The 16,415-nt window shown below is 45.0% G+C and overlaps 2 protein-coding genes across 3 annotated transcripts in view; both read right to left on the minus strand.

Annotated features, from left to right (window-relative positions):
- Nucleotides 1-13,057, minus strand: part of ino80 (INO80 complex ATPase subunit) — a 36,171-nt gene extending 23,114 nt beyond the window's left edge. Inside the window, exons 1-25 of one of the 2 annotated variants that reach the window (XM_035618322.2) lie at nucleotides 12,792-13,057; nucleotides 11,417-11,482; nucleotides 10,986-11,177; nucleotides 10,389-10,555; nucleotides 10,165-10,232; nucleotides 9,823-9,969; nucleotides 9,587-9,707; nucleotides 9,261-9,466; nucleotides 9,098-9,151; nucleotides 8,710-8,913; nucleotides 8,340-8,544; nucleotides 7,581-7,648; nucleotides 7,262-7,483; nucleotides 6,704-6,784; nucleotides 6,146-6,241; nucleotides 5,184-5,243; nucleotides 4,906-5,048; nucleotides 4,435-4,519; nucleotides 4,233-4,350; nucleotides 3,983-4,068; nucleotides 2,702-2,869; nucleotides 2,260-2,393; nucleotides 1,940-2,007; nucleotides 1,678-1,771; nucleotides 1,078-1,294 (exon numbers count right to left, since the gene is read on the minus strand). In XM_035618322.2, coding sequence (XP_035474215.2) covers nucleotides 1,078-1,294; nucleotides 1,678-1,771; nucleotides 1,940-2,007; nucleotides 2,260-2,393; nucleotides 2,702-2,869; nucleotides 3,983-4,068; nucleotides 4,233-4,350; nucleotides 4,435-4,519; nucleotides 4,906-5,048; nucleotides 5,184-5,243; nucleotides 6,146-6,241; nucleotides 6,704-6,784; nucleotides 7,262-7,483; nucleotides 7,581-7,648; nucleotides 8,340-8,544; nucleotides 8,710-8,913; nucleotides 9,098-9,151; nucleotides 9,261-9,466; nucleotides 9,587-9,707; nucleotides 9,823-9,969; nucleotides 10,165-10,232; nucleotides 10,389-10,555; nucleotides 10,986-11,137 — 2,964 coding nt within the window. In that variant the 5' untranslated portion in view covers nucleotides 11,138-11,177; nucleotides 11,417-11,482; nucleotides 12,792-13,057. The remainder of the gene's footprint in view (nucleotides 1-1,077; nucleotides 1,295-1,677; nucleotides 1,772-1,939; nucleotides 2,008-2,259; nucleotides 2,394-2,701; nucleotides 2,870-3,982; nucleotides 4,069-4,232; nucleotides 4,351-4,434; nucleotides 4,520-4,905; nucleotides 5,049-5,183; nucleotides 5,244-6,145; nucleotides 6,242-6,703; nucleotides 6,785-7,261; nucleotides 7,484-7,580; nucleotides 7,649-8,339; nucleotides 8,545-8,709; nucleotides 8,914-9,097; nucleotides 9,152-9,260; nucleotides 9,467-9,586; nucleotides 9,708-9,822; nucleotides 9,970-10,164; nucleotides 10,233-10,388; nucleotides 10,556-10,985; nucleotides 11,178-11,416; nucleotides 11,483-12,791) is intronic. The other variant, XM_035618324.2, reaches the window with a different exon arrangement.
- A 515-nt stretch (nucleotides 13,058-13,572) lies between these two features.
- vps18 (VPS18 core subunit of CORVET and HOPS complexes) overlaps nucleotides 13,573-16,415 on the minus strand; it is a 5,096-nt gene continuing 2,253 nt past the window's right edge. Inside the window, exons 6-9 of the mRNA XM_035618325.2 lie at nucleotides 15,285-16,415; nucleotides 14,905-15,114; nucleotides 14,588-14,824; nucleotides 13,573-14,484 (exon numbers count right to left, since the gene is read on the minus strand). The exon at nucleotides 15,285-16,415 is cut by the window's right edge and continues 132 nt beyond it. Coding sequence (XP_035474218.2) covers nucleotides 14,188-14,484; nucleotides 14,588-14,824; nucleotides 14,905-15,114; nucleotides 15,285-16,415 — 1,875 coding nt within the window. The 3' untranslated portion in view covers nucleotides 13,573-14,187. The remainder of the gene's footprint in view (nucleotides 14,485-14,587; nucleotides 14,825-14,904; nucleotides 15,115-15,284) is intronic.

Raw genomic sequence — 16,415 nt, forward strand, 5'->3', positions numbered from 1 at the left:
TGTAAGAGCCACTATTTACCTTATTCACACCAACTCCCAACTTCTGTTACACTCGTCAGTGTCCTCAGAAACCACATTGTAGCCTCTGAAGTACTGAGGGAACAGCAGTAAGCCAAACTGTTTTCATATTAAACCATAACAGTAACAAACTGAGGTGAGTTTCCACCACAAGAAGATTCCCCTGAGAAAAGGAATTTCAGTGGAACTCATCCCCCCTACACGTGTTTTAATCAGAGGAACTCGGGTCTAAATTCAGTTCCAGGGAAAAAAGTCTCTGCTTGGCCAGAGTACTTTCTGTACATCGTTGAGTACACAGTACATTTGCACCGCATTGTTATACACCTGGCATTAAAAAAACACCCTAACAACTGCAAACACGCTATTTGGTTTGTAGTTTGTGGCCAACAATAATCAGGCTGGATTGAGCCAAACCTGGTGCACTTCCCAAGGCCTTCTCCCTGTTGTGGAAACATAAAGCGATGGAGGATATTTTACCCCTGGAAATGTTCCTGGATAGCACCGTGGGAGATTGTTGTGATCTAAACAGCTAAGTATTAGGTTTCAATATGTAGGCAAAACAAAAAGAAATTAGACAAAAAATAGCATTAAAAAAAAAACCAATTTCATTATTGATGTGACAGAGTTGGACTGGCTTGATACATTTGCAGATATAGTAGTGTATATATTCTGGAAGACAATAAATAGATAGACAGAGATAGCTGTCAGTGTAGATGTGTATGACGATTCCTGGAGCTTTCCCCTACATGTCTGACAGCAGACGTAAAGACAGACTCTGGTGAGCACACACCACGGAGTCATGCAGAGCGGGGGGGTACAGTGTTACTGGGTCATTGGGCTACACAGGGATTAGGTTCCACCCTGGATCCCAGAGGAGGGAGAGGAAGCCTGGGGCAAAGAGCACACTGTGTGGCCCAACACAGACCGGTGCCCTGGGGAGAAGCTCAGCATCGTCAGCGCCACACGAATCCCTGCTGGAGTTTCACACCGGTGTGTACCGCAGATGGCTACTCGAGAGTATCTTGTACATAGGGTGAGTGTGTCTTGCGTGTTTCTTACCTGGAGGACAGGACTGGTGTGCGTGTTGGGGAAGGCGGTGGGTCTGTTCAGCCACAGAATCAGGTCCTTGTGAGACATACACATAATCCCGGGCTGCGAGCGGCCCCTGCTCCCCTCGCCGTCTCTGGCCTCCTCCTGCCGCTCTTCTTCAAGGCCAAACAGGCGTTGATAGTGGAGCCGGTATGCAGCTTTCAGGGACAGAAAAAGGGCTAACCATCTGTGGAAGGCATAGCAGAGGGCAGAGGGTTCATAATATTTTACGTAGCTAAGTAACCAACTGCAAAGGAGACAGTCTGACAGTGCGAGAGTCACACATGCTCAGTATACAGGAATGGTCCTGTGATATATACGTTTTCAGGTGTGTGAGTATGGACGCGGAATAATACTGACACAGAGCTAAAACCCTTGCGTGAACGGAGATCTTTTCCATTTTAAAATGAAAACGTAGCAGCACGGATGAAGCCAGAGTGCTGTCAACAACAAATACAGCACCTCTAGAACTGGTGGACATTTTTGTACTCAACGACCAAACCTCATTTCACTTCTTTCAAACAAAGACAGAGAGAGTATAAGGTTTGAATACAGAAACTGAAAGCCCACCTCGCTAAGGTGCCTTGCAGCATAAGGTTGGACATCTCAGCAGGCGACACGTCGATGAAGCGCAGGAAGGAGAAACAACTTCCCTTGTCATCACCTGGGAGAGTAAAAATACAGGGTGAAGAACATGAAAATGAAACAGGGAAGAAAAGATGACATGTGGAAATACTGGAGGAAGGAATGACAAAAACATTGAAGGAAGAAGAGTGACACTGCGTTTCGACTGCCGTGTATAGTCTGGGATGAGATTTTGAGCTGCGCTCACCTTTTCTGTGAAACAGAGACTGCTGGATGTGGTTTGGAGAGAAGGGAGACAACAGCACTTGAAGTAATCTGACGAGGGTGTAGAGAGAACGACAGGGTTACGCCACTGAATGTGAGGAAAGAGTCAGAGACTCAGTTTGGGATGATAATCTGATCCCAGTCCAACCCACAACATTTCTGTGTGGAAACTGTAATTGGGATAATTGGGCCTTTTGCAAGAGGAAATCTCACTTTAAATGTTTTCATTGGATTCGGTCGTATCTGTCAAGACCATGTGAGTGTGTGCATGGGTCGGTACGGGATCTGTGTTGTACGACTTACTTGTTCCTGGCCTGGTTAGTCGAGTGTATGAGGCCATGGCGGTAGAGGAACTTCGACATGATGTAAGGTTTGATGGACATGTGGAAAGGAGAGCGTGTCTCTTGGCGCTCAAACAAGTCGGGGTGATTACAGACCTGCAGAGAAACCATCCAAAGAGTTAAGTTAGAAACATGTGCAAAGAAAACGAGCCTCCCACTCGTGTTTATTCTGGGACTGCCAATTCACAGTAGAAGAAAAGAGACGCAAAATATAGACCCGTCATCGCTAATGGAACATTATGACGCCTTTGAAAAAATCCACCGAAGCGGAACAGAATGATCAGAATACTAATAACTGTGATCCATCATCATGACGTCCTGCGCCTGACAAAACAATGTAAACCCTTTTATGGCCGTAATCATTTCATTTATCTCGTTTTCTAAACAGGCAAAGGGTTTCCTACCTTCCGGAACTGCATGACCAGGTTCATGAGGGACGAGGTGGTGCTGTGAGACTGCTGGGCCGTGCCCATGGACGACTGCAGCAGGTCCTCGATGGAGATCTTGTTCCTCAGAGCCTGGTAGAGCAGCCTCTGCCGGGACGTCAGCTGGCAGTAGGTCAGGATCTCAATCTGCGGGAGCGGAGGGCTGAGAATGAGCTCACGTGCCACAGAAGCAACCGTCATTACTAGTGACTCTCTATTGAATTATACAGACGTTAATGTATGCGTGTCTGGAGTTTAGGTCTCTACTAATGTTACATTTACAACCTCTTCAACACTAAATAATTACAGCCTATAGCTTAAAATTGTGTTTTTGAGTTTCAGCACCACCATCATGTTGCACCTCCTTCAAAAGCGCATTCAGTATTTTCACATGGGCTAAACCAAAAATAAATACATGGCAGCAGATTTAATGAGCAGGTTGACCCCACATTCTTTAAACACACATCAAAATCTGCTGCTATGTCGTGTCATTCCTTAAGAAAAGCAGTGAAACTGAGCAATAACATGACAACAACAAAAATCCCACCTATAAAACCTTAAAAGAAAGTTCACATGGTCCTACTGGTTCAAACAGACGGACAAAACAGCAGAAACCAAACAAGAGGCAAAGAAGAAATCTAAGTGGACTGGCAGGATTTCATGCGGGTGCGGAGGAAAGTGAAAGAGACAGATGTGTGGGTGTGGTGAACTCTGCCATTCCTCCGACTCTGTGTATCGAGACTCCCACAGCGCATGAGTGAGTATGTGTGCACCGCATCTGACAGCAAGAGACCCCGAGTCCAACATCTGTCAAGAGGATCTGCCAGCACAAGCATCACTCAGGGGCGTATTACAACACTTTCTGTGTCCGCGAGGTGTAGAGGGAGACAGATGGAAGACGGGTGCAAGGAAGAAGTGAGGCTACTTTGGTACTGATGAAGTATAAAAGTGCATTTTTTTTATGTTTGTGTTGTTCCAAACTTTTTCAGAGGATGTTTTTTAACCTTCTTTTAAACATCCAACTTCTTTTTCTTCTTTTTGCTGAAATGAATTTTTTTGTCCAATCTAAAATCTTCTGCAGGGCCCAATCTGGTAAAACTTTCCCTCAAACTATTTGAAGAGAAATCTTCTTTTGTCTTTTGGAAAATTGCATTTGAAATGTGAAAATTATTAGTATTACTTCCAAGTCAATGTGTGGTTCTGGACTAAAGGCTTGTTTGATTTTTCTGCGATTAGGGAGAAGATAGTTCGCTCTTTTACCTTGTCCGAGAGCTCGTTTTCCACGTCCTTCTTGATCCTGCGCAGCATGAAAGGCTTGAGGATCATGTGCAGTCTGGAAAGTTGGTCTGCAACACAGACGTCAAACAACAGCGAGCGGGAATAAAAGATGGGCGCTGGCAGATACATTTCCAAACAAATGCGGTTTGGGAAACGTTAGGCGATGTCAGCTAGAAAGGTAGGAGAGAACTAAAATTGTGCCAAAAGGACCCCCCCTCAGAATTGCACTCACTTTCATCAATGGCAGACTTATTTTCAGCGTGGCTCTCGATGTCCTTGGAGAACCACTCATTGAACTCGTCATGGGAATCAAACAGTGTCGGCATGATGAAGTGAAGCAGGGCCCACAGCTGAGAGACAGTAATGACATACACTCGTCAACAGTTGTTTCTTGTATACACCAGCTCTCATGTACACACACGCGCCAAACACACCTCAGCCATTGTGTTCTGGATGGGCGTCCCGGTTAGCAGCAGTCTGTTTCGACACTGGAACTGCAGGAGGATTTTCCACCGGACGCTAATAACAGACAGAAACAGTGACTGGTGGTGCAACAATTACATGAGTTAATCATCGTTATTTGACACGTAACAGTATCATAATCTCACATATTACTCCGACTGTAAAAAGACGGCTTGTGTGTGTGGGAGTGCATTTCTCAAAACACTTCCTGACTAGATTTGCCGGTTTTGGCCAGCATCCAGTGGTTGCCCTGAAAAGATGAATACTTTTGTAATCGTGCACATGCACAACTACATTTTTCAATGTTTTGAAAGAGGTTTTCTGCGTGTTCTGGACAATTTATTACAATTCTGTTCAACAGCTAGGAAGAAGAACTCCTTGAATCACCTGGCACAGACTCAACACTCACCTTTTTATATATATATTTTATGCTAATGTTTCACCTGGTGCTGCTTTTCAGTGCCTGGGCCTCGTCCAGAACCATGTACTGCCACTTGACCCTTTGGAAGTATTTGACGTCCTGGACGACCAGCTGGTAGCTCGTGATAACCACGTGGAATGGTGCATTTTGTGTGTAAAGGGTTTTCTGCACAAACATACACAAGTGAAAGGGGAGACAGCGGCACATGTTAAAAGAGTAGGAAAATTGGGGAGTACAGTTTTTATAGGCCAAACATTATATTACAATGCATCTTCAGAAACAACATCAGCTCATCCTCACCTGGCTCCAGAATTTCCGAATCACCTTCCGATCGTGAGGGTTTCCCCAGTATGGCAACACCTGGTGGACAGGTCAGTAACGTTAAAAATTTGATTAGCTCTGTCAATAAATTCTGCAGCACCACAAAGATCACTTGTGTGAACCTTTTCCTCCATTTACTATATTCAAAACTAAGGTCTTTCAAAACCCTTAAAGGTTAGACTGAGCAATAATTAAAAAAAACAGAGCTACAGTGATGTTCCCAGAGGAAACATTGAGGCAAAGCTTTCACATAGGAATCACAGCTTCAGTTGTTGAGTTGTTGATGAAGGGGCTGATGTGAAAAGATTTACACATCATTACGTCGCTCAACACGAACTGGTATTCCATTGTTTTTCAATCAGTCATGCTTTGAGTGTTCAGGAAGCTTATCTTCAAACTGTGTAATAGGGTCTTTTCACACTTCATTAGCAAAAGAAAAAGACGGGAATTGATTTACTTTCAAACTATCACAGAAAATGGGCAGAGTTGAGAGCTGGGCAAAAATTTGTGTGTACGTTCGTTCGTGTGTGTGTGTGTGTGTGTGTGTGTGTGTGTGTTTGTGGGTGTGTGTGTGTGTGTGAATGTGGGTGTGTGTGTGTGTGTGTGCGTACGCGCAGCTGACATTGATGTGTCTGGTAAATGGTCTCTAGTCTAGAAGAATGCACAGAATGCAAAAGAATGCAACAGCCACTGAAAGTATTAACAGCTCTTTAGTAACGCGTTGACAAAAGCAATGCTGCAAATGCCCTAATATAATACTGCCCCCTAATGGATAGTTCTAGATATCTTTTCTTCTGAGTACTTGGTGTGTTTGCTTTCAGGTATTTAACAGAATTTCTCATTAGCAGAAAAGCAACACTAGAGAACTTACGATTGGTTCAGGCATGTTTTTGCAGGTGTTTCCGTTAGCGCACTCACTCAGCAGCACTGTGGACTCTCACCTTGAATTTGGGCACAAAGCGGGTGAACTCCTGATGCCAGTTGTTGAGCGTGGACGCTGGAGAGATTATCAGGAATGGACCCCAGATGTTGTCTCTCTATGCAGGGGCAGAAAAAATAAATACACCCGTCAGCCGCCACAACAGGTGGTCTTTGTGTGTGTGCCTGTGTGAGCAGCACCCAATAACAGGAAAGACTGTCGGAACGAGGCATGCATCTTCCTGTCAGCGATAGTTCAACGCTGGAAAGCTCACGTTTCCCTTGAATTCCACTTGTCCTTCCTTTGGAGTTTGGGGGAACTAAAATCACCTTAAGAGTTGGCAGATCAGCTATTCACAACAATGAAATTAAGTCACCGGAGTCATTCAATGAAATATTCCAGCACCTGCATAAGGCTCAGCCAGAAACCAGGGACTCTTTAAAAGGATGCAGGTGCACAAAGACACTGGATGTCAGATGTTGTATTCGTCAGCATGAACAGTGGAGACAATTGAATAAAATTCCACAGACTTCTGCGTGGTGAATGAACTCCCTTTGGCCCGGTGCTCTCTCTCTCTCACCTCTGCAAGGTGCGCCAAAAGGGCAATGCTCTGGACTGTCTTCCCCAGTCCCATCTCATCTGCCAGGATTCCATTGATTCCCTGCAGAGTGATTCGAAAACAAAGAAGAAAATCAATCACTCAACATGTCAAAAGAAAAAAGCACAGTATAATATGGAATAATTTCAATGCCAACAAAAACTGCAAGGTTTTTAATACAAAAAAAACCGGTGTGTTTATATAACTGTGTGTTTTAATTGAAACCTGCGCTGAGCATCTATGGAACATATGCTGGTCAAAAGGCATCTGCAACTAATGTTGCAGAGGCGAGCCTGGACACGGTCCAGTGCTGTAGTTCGTGGTCTCACACCCTGTGAGTGAAGATAATTCTTACAACTACAATGTATTGCAATAATACACCTCTAAACTTTTATGCAATTTTTACATCCAGCCACAAAATAATCTGCCATAAACAAAAGGCAAACCTAAACAATTAAGAAAACCAATAAGGGTCACAGAAAGTATTCCCATAAATCGAAGACAGGTCTCTGATTTCAGCGACAGACAAGTATACTGTACCTGTTCATAGAGGTTCGCCAGCCAGTTCATGCCTTTGAGCTGATAACCCTTGAGTTTGCCGTTGAAGATGGTGGGCTGGGGAATTTCTTCACCGGCATGGATGGATGGGTTGGCGAGGCTGTAGCTTTCTCCAAACCCAGAGCCGGCGCCTGAGAACGGGCCAGTGGCTGTATGCAGAGACGCACTGCGGCTGTCTTTGGCCTCCTCATCAAACATTCTCGTCTACAAGGAGAGATTTGGAAATCAGAACAGTATAGGAAGATAAGAAGTGTGTGCGTGGATGTGTAGATGAGCTGAAGATGTGCGCGCATCAACCTACTTTCTCTTGATGAATCTGGTAGGCTTCTTTGGCGTTCCTCAGGGCCTGGGACTTGTAGTATTCACTATCTGGGATTACAGAAAACCATGAAATCCAATTCAGTGTGACATTCCCATTTACAACACAATATTTTCAACTCCTTAAACACTACTATTCTAAAACATATTACCACTAATTAATCAGAAAATGAATTGTAAAACACCATCATTAGAAAACAGCGGATAATAACTGATAGTGACTAATGATTTGTTGGCTGACAAACACTGTTCCTTTTAATTTTCTGTAGCACAAAAGCATATTAAATCTACAGCAGGGGAAAAAAAATATATAATCAACAGATAGAAAAATGTCTAAAGAGGCAATAAATAAGATGATAAATGGTCATGTTGGCATTCAATTTGGCCTTAATGTGGTTCAGAGGAACCTAGTCAACATTTCCACCATTGGACTGTCAACCATCAAGGCTGAGTTTCAATTACCAAAGCTGCTTTCAGACATGAAAGGGTCAGAGTTTGTCATTCACATATGAAGAACGTAGGGGGTGTCAGACGTGTTCACAACAACAGGAAAATTACCAGAACATTCAGGCGAGGGGTGGCCTGAGCACTCGCTCACCGTGAATCTTTCGTGGAAAATTTGCTGCGTTCTCGCAAGGAGCCCCTCGAGAAAATTTTAGGAAAATGTCCGTACTTCAGTGCATGTCTGAAAGCAGCTTAGGTGTTTCTACTCCAACAACACAACAAAGCGAGCCATGCATACCGTAATCCTCCTGTCCCATGTTGACCATCACGCCTCCACCAATGTCTATCTGTCTCTGGGCCGCAGTGTCGTCGAGCTTTCTTAGAATTTCCTCCTGAGCCGCGTCCCCTCCTTGACCCCCCATGCTGGCTTTGCCGCTCATAAAATGAGCATACAGCTCCGTCTGGGTGATGAGGAAATTGAGTTTGCGCTGCTGACGCTTGGCCTGCGATAGACGGAGAAACTCACACATCACCATTCAGGGTTTTCAAAGGGTGGTATATTCCAAAGCTTTACTACTGAATTTTTGTTTTAATCAAATATCACAATAAGAAAAAAGCAGCTGTAGAAAGCAAAAGCCAAATGAGACAGAAAACTCCACTCCACCTACCTCTCTCATTTCCTCGTCCAGCTTACGTTGCTCCAGGGCTTCCTTCTCTGCCCTCTTCCTGTGCTCCTTCTCCACTTTCTCATATTTCTTCCAGTAAAGCATCATCTCCTTGGTGAGGCGTCGAGCCCGGGGTAACGTCTCCTTACAGTTCTTCTGAGCCTGGATGGCCGCACGCCGCACTTCTCGCATGCACTGGTGAGCCAGCTGGTGCAAACGAAACAGAGGTTAAAAGTTTTAATGAAGCAACAATTTTAATCTTTCACATTCAAGAAATGAGAATGAGCATCAACAGATGCAAAAAAATGTGTGACATTGTGAAGTATTCTCCACAAGATCCAGAATAAAATCATTAAAAGTTAGTACCATCAACACAGTAGTGGTGACTTACCTTTTTGGCATTGGTCAACACCAGGTTCTTTGCAGAAGTCTTCTGCTTGAAAGACTGAAAAGGGTTTAAATTAGGACAAATGAACCTCTGTGAATTGTCCTTACTAATTGTACTGAGCATTAATATTGGACCATTGTTTTTTATTAGCTTAGTTCATTCTAACCTTGGGGATCTCCTTTTTGGCGATGGTGAGCCAGACCTTACGTCGCCGTGCGTTCAGCTGCTCAATAGTCAGATGTTTCTTCTTCACCACGGGCAGAGGTGCATCATGGGAAAACTTGGCGAAGCTCTTGGTGACATAAGTACGGCCCTCTTCCATAAAGTCTCCCTCTCCACGTTTCTTCTTCTTCTTCACCTTTTTCAGTTTGGCTGCACAGCATAGGGAGTCACATTAACAAGAAATATTGAACATTAAAAAACTATCCCAATAAATATCTCTTTCTTTTTTCCTGTGGTGCCTTGAGATCGAGGAGATTTTTTTGTCTTTACCCTTGAATTTCTTCTCATCTTTGATTTTCTTCTTCTTTGGGCCCAGTAGGTGGCGCTGTTGCTCGTAGAAGGGGTCGTAAGTAGAGAGGAGTCCAGTGCTGTAGTACTGATATTGGTGAAGCTGTAGGACGGATATACACGGACCAAAAAACAAAATACACAATGAAGACATTTCAAAAACATGTGTTAGTTGTTTCCTAAGTATTTCTTGGCACTGTATTTTTGAGCATGTGTACCTCCCGGTCAGAGTGGAACTTGCTCTGATGCTGCCTGGTATAGCGATGGAGTCTGAGCATGTCATGCAGCTCCTCCCGAGACAAACAGAAATCAGAGTCGTCTGAGTCCGTGTCCGAGTCTGTGGTGTCGTCACTCAACAGGATGTTCTGTAGAGGCACAAGAGGAAGGTGTTTAAAGGAAGCTGAGAGTAGAAAGTAAAAAAAAGTTGTGGGAAATGTTCTAAACAAAGTGGTACAGTGGGGGCAATAATAGTACTGAGCTTCATCCATCACTTTATTGGTTATTTGTTTAATCTATTAAATAGACTGAATGCTTAAGCATTAAAAAAAAATGCAAAATACCTTGAGCCATTTCCTGTTTTTCTTCAGCTTGGAGAAATTGTAGAGGCATGTTTTATCTGCCTTTTGGTCTGTGAGGTTTTAGGAAGAGAAATACAAAGTATTTACAATCCGATACAGTGAATGAAGCTGCATTAACCATATCTGCCATGCCAAGGTATAAGACAGCAGTAAGGACATGCTTGTGTAGTACCACATGAATGAAAGAGTTTCTGTATGTATCTTACCTTTGCCTTGCAGCAGAACTCCATTGAGGGGCTTGACCTCAGCCAACCCATCCCCCTGTTCACACGGCTCACTCTTCACTGTCAAAGCTGTATGTTGAGTGGAGTGGTCCAGCGATAGGCCCGTCCCCAACGCACTATCACTGTCATCACTGTCGTCACTGTCGTCACTAGAACATGAGAAAGGTGAAGACGTGAGCCAACCATTTGCATCCAATCTAATATTAATTCTTTAGATATGTATCTGTTATGTATCTATGACAGGGGTACATAGTGTGGTAGATGATTGGATACTTCTGAAATGATCTACTGTAGGTAAAGTAAAAAGAGCGCAAGTCATGCTGAAATTAAATTTCCGCTTAATTCAACAGCGCAGTTGGTCAACAGATAGGATCTGAGATTGCTAAAATGCTTTAGTGTATTTAATTCATTTAGCAGCGACTGATTCACTTTGCAACCCTGTAGATACTAAATTGCATTTCCAGTACAACCGCTGGAACTGATCCTAGAATGCGTCCCATGACAATCCAGCGGTTCAGTCTGTGAGAGCTGCATGTGTACTGTGCCCAACGCCCCCCCCCCCCCCCCCCCGGCCTGTACCTGGTTATGTCTCCGTTGAAGATGGTGGTGGTCTGGCGCAGGAAACTGTCCAACCTCAGGGATCTTTCTAAGCGCTGCAGGTAGAGAGGTTTGGCCAGGCCAGAGCTCCCTGATGCCCCAAGCGCCAGCCGGCCACCCTGCCCTGACGCCATGCGACACAGACACCTCTGCCCGGCAGGGCAGGAACTTTTACTGGAGAGAGAGAAAGCAGCGGGATCAGAGAGAGACGCACGGGTGCCTGCTAACTATGGGATGAGTAAGGCTTTGCTGTTATACTGTTATCCACCTAAATTGAGCTGACAAAGGACTGGTAACTTGCTCGTTAAACATTTCTTCCCATGGAACTGTACCACCCTTCAATGGCTGGAACATGCAGAATGGCACCAGCTCATGGGTCATTGTTCAAAATACAGTAAACGCCGTGGACCTACCTTCTCAGTAAAGGGTGTCATTGCTCTTGATTCCAAGACAAATGATCAGACAAAGGTGGAAAAACCCTATGAAACAGGAAAACACACCGTCACGACCCCCGATACTGACAGTGCTTTGCTTACAGGGAGCTTGTTTTATTGTGCTGTACTGGCAATGTGAGTAGGATTTTCTAAATAGGAGCTGTCATCATTCAACATGTTTTGTTCACAGATGATGATAATAAACAACAGGTAGTTCCTCGGCTACTGTGTTTTTAAATGGTAAATGGTTTCTTAAGGAAAGTGTACTTGGCTGCTTGATGTCTACTTTTGGGGGGATTCTTTGTTTTTCCTTGTTTCTCATTGAACCACTCACACACACAAACACACACACACACCATATGTCAGGCCACTATACTGCATTCTATTATAATTCGGTTCCAGTTTATCAAGAAACTAAAAGAACCACACTGGATCGATTGATGGAATAGTTTGATATCACCAATTCCACTTTCAACGTGACTTTGCCAAATAAACCAATAATTTATGCAAGTTATGATTGTATTTAAATGGACTGGTGACTGTTCGTCCACTGTAATAACTACTCCAGACTTCCTAAGACAAGTTCATCGCCCCGCATGTGGGAGGATGATAAGAATCTAAGACAGAGCAAGAGTTTGGTCCTTTGTCGAATATAAAGAATGCCCGAGAGATGTGTTGTCCTGGATTATATGCATCTTCCTTTGCTATCGTGTCGTTATGTTATCATTAGCTAGCTAGCTAGCATTCGCTCGGGCTTTGCTAGCTAACCTTGGACGGTGCTCTGGATAGCAGCTCCCAAGCTAACGACCGTTAGCCGCCTCGCCGCGCGAGCACGAGCTACATCGCCTGCGATCGCCGATCGTTCCGGGTCACGGTGGTGATATGCGGACAGCTCACTGCTTTCAGTAGACTACACTTGAGATATCAGTACGCGCTGGAAGTTGTTTTGTTCAATCGCACAGCCTTTGATGCGGGACGATGCCTCCTATGCTACCTCTTGACTAATGTAGCTTATCATCATTAACGTTAGCTTCTATAATCCCAACGCGTTTGACTCGGACGTCTTCTCGCACCATTAATATGAAGTATTCAAATCGGCCCTGTCTCTTTAAGGCCATCACCTCACGTCCCAGACAATGTACTAAGAAATGATATTTGTATAATGGCGATTCTCTATCTGGTTAGTTGCGACAACCGGGCCTGCCGCCCGCGCCACTCGTGTCCTCGTCGCGGACACGAGCGGGGGACTCGGTTGCCCGGCGAACGAATGATCCCCGTGTTTTAATTCTTTCTCCCTCCCGGCCATCTTCCCCCATTGCTCCTTCGCCATAACAACCAGCACGGAGTCTCTCACCTCGGCCCCGTGTGCCCCCGTTCGTCTCTCTCGTCGCTGCTGCCGACTCTCGGTTCTCTGACTCCAAAATGGCGGTTTGGGGCGCCGAGCGAGTCTGTGAGCTTTGAGTCGGCAGCAACAGCGGAGAGGCGGCCACTTTCTGTTACTGAGAGAGCAGAGACACGACGCCATGGCGAGGGTACAGCAATGAGCAGGCGTTGCAATCGATCGCAGAGAGGGGGACGCTCGCTCGGTCACGTCTCTCGAGAACGCAACGACGACAAGACATCCCACCGATATCTTTTGATGATAGAGCGAGGTACATGTCCACCGTATGGAGCGCTTTGAGCCGTATATGCGCAACCAATACAAATACATCGATGAATTTCCGATGTTGATTAATAGTGCCTGCTCACAGCGGAGATTGCCGAGCGACGTCTTACGTCACCAGAAGGGAACTCCGTTTAAGGCAGGCTGAATATGACCATTATTAAGGTGTTCTCTGTCTTCACCCATTGACAGTTAAGTCCACAATTTCTCAGTGTAATAAGAGACACTTATATGTATGTATATATTTAATAACAGTTGGTAATTTATGGCAGTAATTATGAGAACAGACTTGTTGAGCTGGGATACAAAGTGATGCTGTCATAGTGATCCAAACTCATCAGTCTAACTGAATGAAAATATGGTCATCATGTGCTGCTTCATCTTCTTAACAATTTTTTAATATATGCCTCCAGGTAGATGGCCTTCTGAGGATCTGTGTTGAAGGAGTATTGATTCTTCTCACTACAGCTGATTGGTTTTAAAGATTTATTACACATACAGCAGAATAATCAATCCATCCATCAGTAGTGGCAAGTTTCACTGTTCCATAACTAAACTGTAGCAACATGTGCAATAGGTTTGCACTAGCTGCTGAACACAAAGCTGAAGATTGCCGATGTTGAACGTAGTTAAGGCGACACAGATATTGTCCAAGTGCATGTTATGTTTTAATGGACCAAACAAGTGCAGAGGCTAATGCAGTTAATACATGGGTAGTGCAGTTATATCTCAATCCGTTTCAACCTTTATATTCAGAGGTTCAGGCACATGTATGTACTATAAAGCCCTATTTCACATCACCACATCATCGAGTCATTGCCTGTCAATTCATGCCTAGCTTCCATCGAATGATCCCGTATTATGTGCAAATGTCTTTACGTCGGCTTCAAATACTATCAACAAAAAAAGTTTATTCTGTACAGATCAACAGAAGCTGACACATTTTTCGACAACAGGTCCTCCCACCTTGTAGTAGGTAGCACCACTGAATGGGTCTTTCCAGTGGAGGATGCAGTTTCATTGATGTACTGTAGAGATAGTGGGCTGTCATATGTGTAAATCACACAGGGAGAAGAGGAGACCTCATTCATAACCAGCTGGATTTCTCCTCCTCAAACTTATGTGGATCAATGAAAGGCTTGTCAATAGATTTGATCATTAGTTCGCCGCAGTACACGCACTCAGACGCAATTATGTCATCAGTGTCCGATTTGATCTGCTCCCGGCTTGTGCCCGCATTGCCTTTTCCCAGGCTGGAAGCGTCTCCGTCGTCCTTGGGAGCCTGGTGGTGGCGTGACTTGGAGGACTGCGCGGTTGCAGCCAGTTTCTTCTGCAGCTCCTCCAGGCGACTCTGCTTGTAGGCCGACAGGTGAGGGGTCACCTCCTACAAGGAAAAGAAAAGGGGAACATATGGCAACTATTACTACGCTGAAGGTGTGAGGAGGACATTTGTGAGTCGAGTTGATTGTTTTATATAAAATGGTTACCTGGAACAGGCAGTCGTAGTGGAACATGTGTCCACACAGGAATAAATAAAAGGGTCTGTTGAGCAACGGGAAGTCACAGGCAGCACACTTTTCTTGGGAATCCACTACACCATATTTGTTCCTCATTTCTTGGATGTCTTCTCTGATTCGTTTGGCGCTTTCCGTGGCCTCCTCCATTTCCTGCTTCAGCTCGTCGATGTGCTGGTTGTATTCCTCCAGGGAGCTGCAGATGGCCTCCTAAGAAATAGTGGTGAATAGAGTGTGACATACAATGCCTACTTTCCTCAAAACACATTTGAGTAAATACTGTTTCAAACCTTAAAGTGGTCAATGGTCACAAAGTCCGGGAAGAAGGGCAGGATGTCTTCAATCTTGAGCAGGTTGCAGCTGGACAGACAGTTCATGGCTTTCTTCACGTCTTTCTCCTCTTGCACAACGTGCCGCGCGATCTTCAGCCAAAGTTTTTTCCTCAGTTCCTCGTCGTCCTCGGGCAGGTCAGCGCATGACTTGGCCAAGTCTACATCAACCTATGGGTAATAAATACATAATTATTTAAGTTAGTGGTGTTGACAAATTTAAAAATTAAAGATAAGTGGATTTAGAAATGATAAAAATACAGATTGCATGGTTGTATGATTTAAATATATATTTTTGTGATTATTTATGAACATGCAATATTAAAACATGCATCACTTACTTGTAAAGCAAGATCCACAGCCTCCTCATACAGCTCCATAATCCTATAAACCAGGACACAGGCCCGGAGGTAGCCATGTTCAGCGCACAACCTGAGAGCATACTTCAGGTCATAGTGTATCTCTGAGGCGTGAGTGCCTGCCTGCTCCAGATACAACAGCAGAGAGTCCGGCTTATACTTGGCATAGAGCGACAGCAGGTAGTTGTGGATTGCCTCCTCTGTCACGATGAGCTCGTACACACAGAACTCCATGTAGCGAATGGTTTCACTGATCTGCTGGGTGCTGCCCATCTGGCTGTAGTTCATCAGAGCTGGGATGAGCTTCTTTGGGTCCAGCCTCTTGCCCATCTGAATCCACGCATCGACCACTTTTTTTGGAATGTGCTGCATGAGGACAGGTGAGAACTTGTAGAAAAGCTTCTCATCACAGTGCTTGGCGAGCACATCCAGAGCGGCGCTGTAGTCATCGTGCTGGCAGTAGTGGGAGATCACCCTCTCGTAATCCTGCATGACGACCGAGAAGTACACCATGTCGTCCACGTTGCCGTGGCTGGCCAGCAGGTCGTAGATGGTGCCGCGGTTGTTGAAGAGGCACTCCTTGTGCTTTGAGCTGCTGAGGAGTTGACGGAATTCCTCACGGGTCTCCTGGAAGATGACGCTGTTGCCGTCACTCTCCAGCTGGCCGAGGCGGTTCAGGTAGAGCTCTGCTAGCCAGGTGACCAGCAAGGTGATCTGTGTTCGCTCACTCTGCTTCAAGCTATTTAGTTTTTTCAGCAAGAACTCCTTCAGGGCTTCCTCTTGTTTGGCATCGATGAACTTGAGTGCTATCTCTTCAAAGTAGTTCTGCGTCAGCGCATAGCACTTGGCGCTCTCCAGGTATCGCTTATTCTGGAAGCAGTGCTCGGCCTCCTTAGCCAGTACCATGTCCATGCACTCAGGCCGGTCACGGCAGTACTCCTTTGCCAGATCAAATTTATTCATGCTCATGTACATCTGCCAGACGTCCCTGGCTTCTCGCTGGATGTGATACCGGAAGACAGCCCGCTCAGTGTAGATCCACACCAACCCACCAACTGGGTCCTTGATCATCCTCTTGAGGGAGCCAAATTTATCTGGGAACACATCCTCATA

Source organism: Scophthalmus maximus, chromosome 18, assembly GCF_022379125.1.
Source record: "Scophthalmus maximus strain ysfricsl-2021 chromosome 18, ASM2237912v1, whole genome shotgun sequence".
NCBI lineage: Eukaryota > Metazoa > Chordata > Actinopteri > Pleuronectiformes > Scophthalmidae > Scophthalmus > Scophthalmus maximus.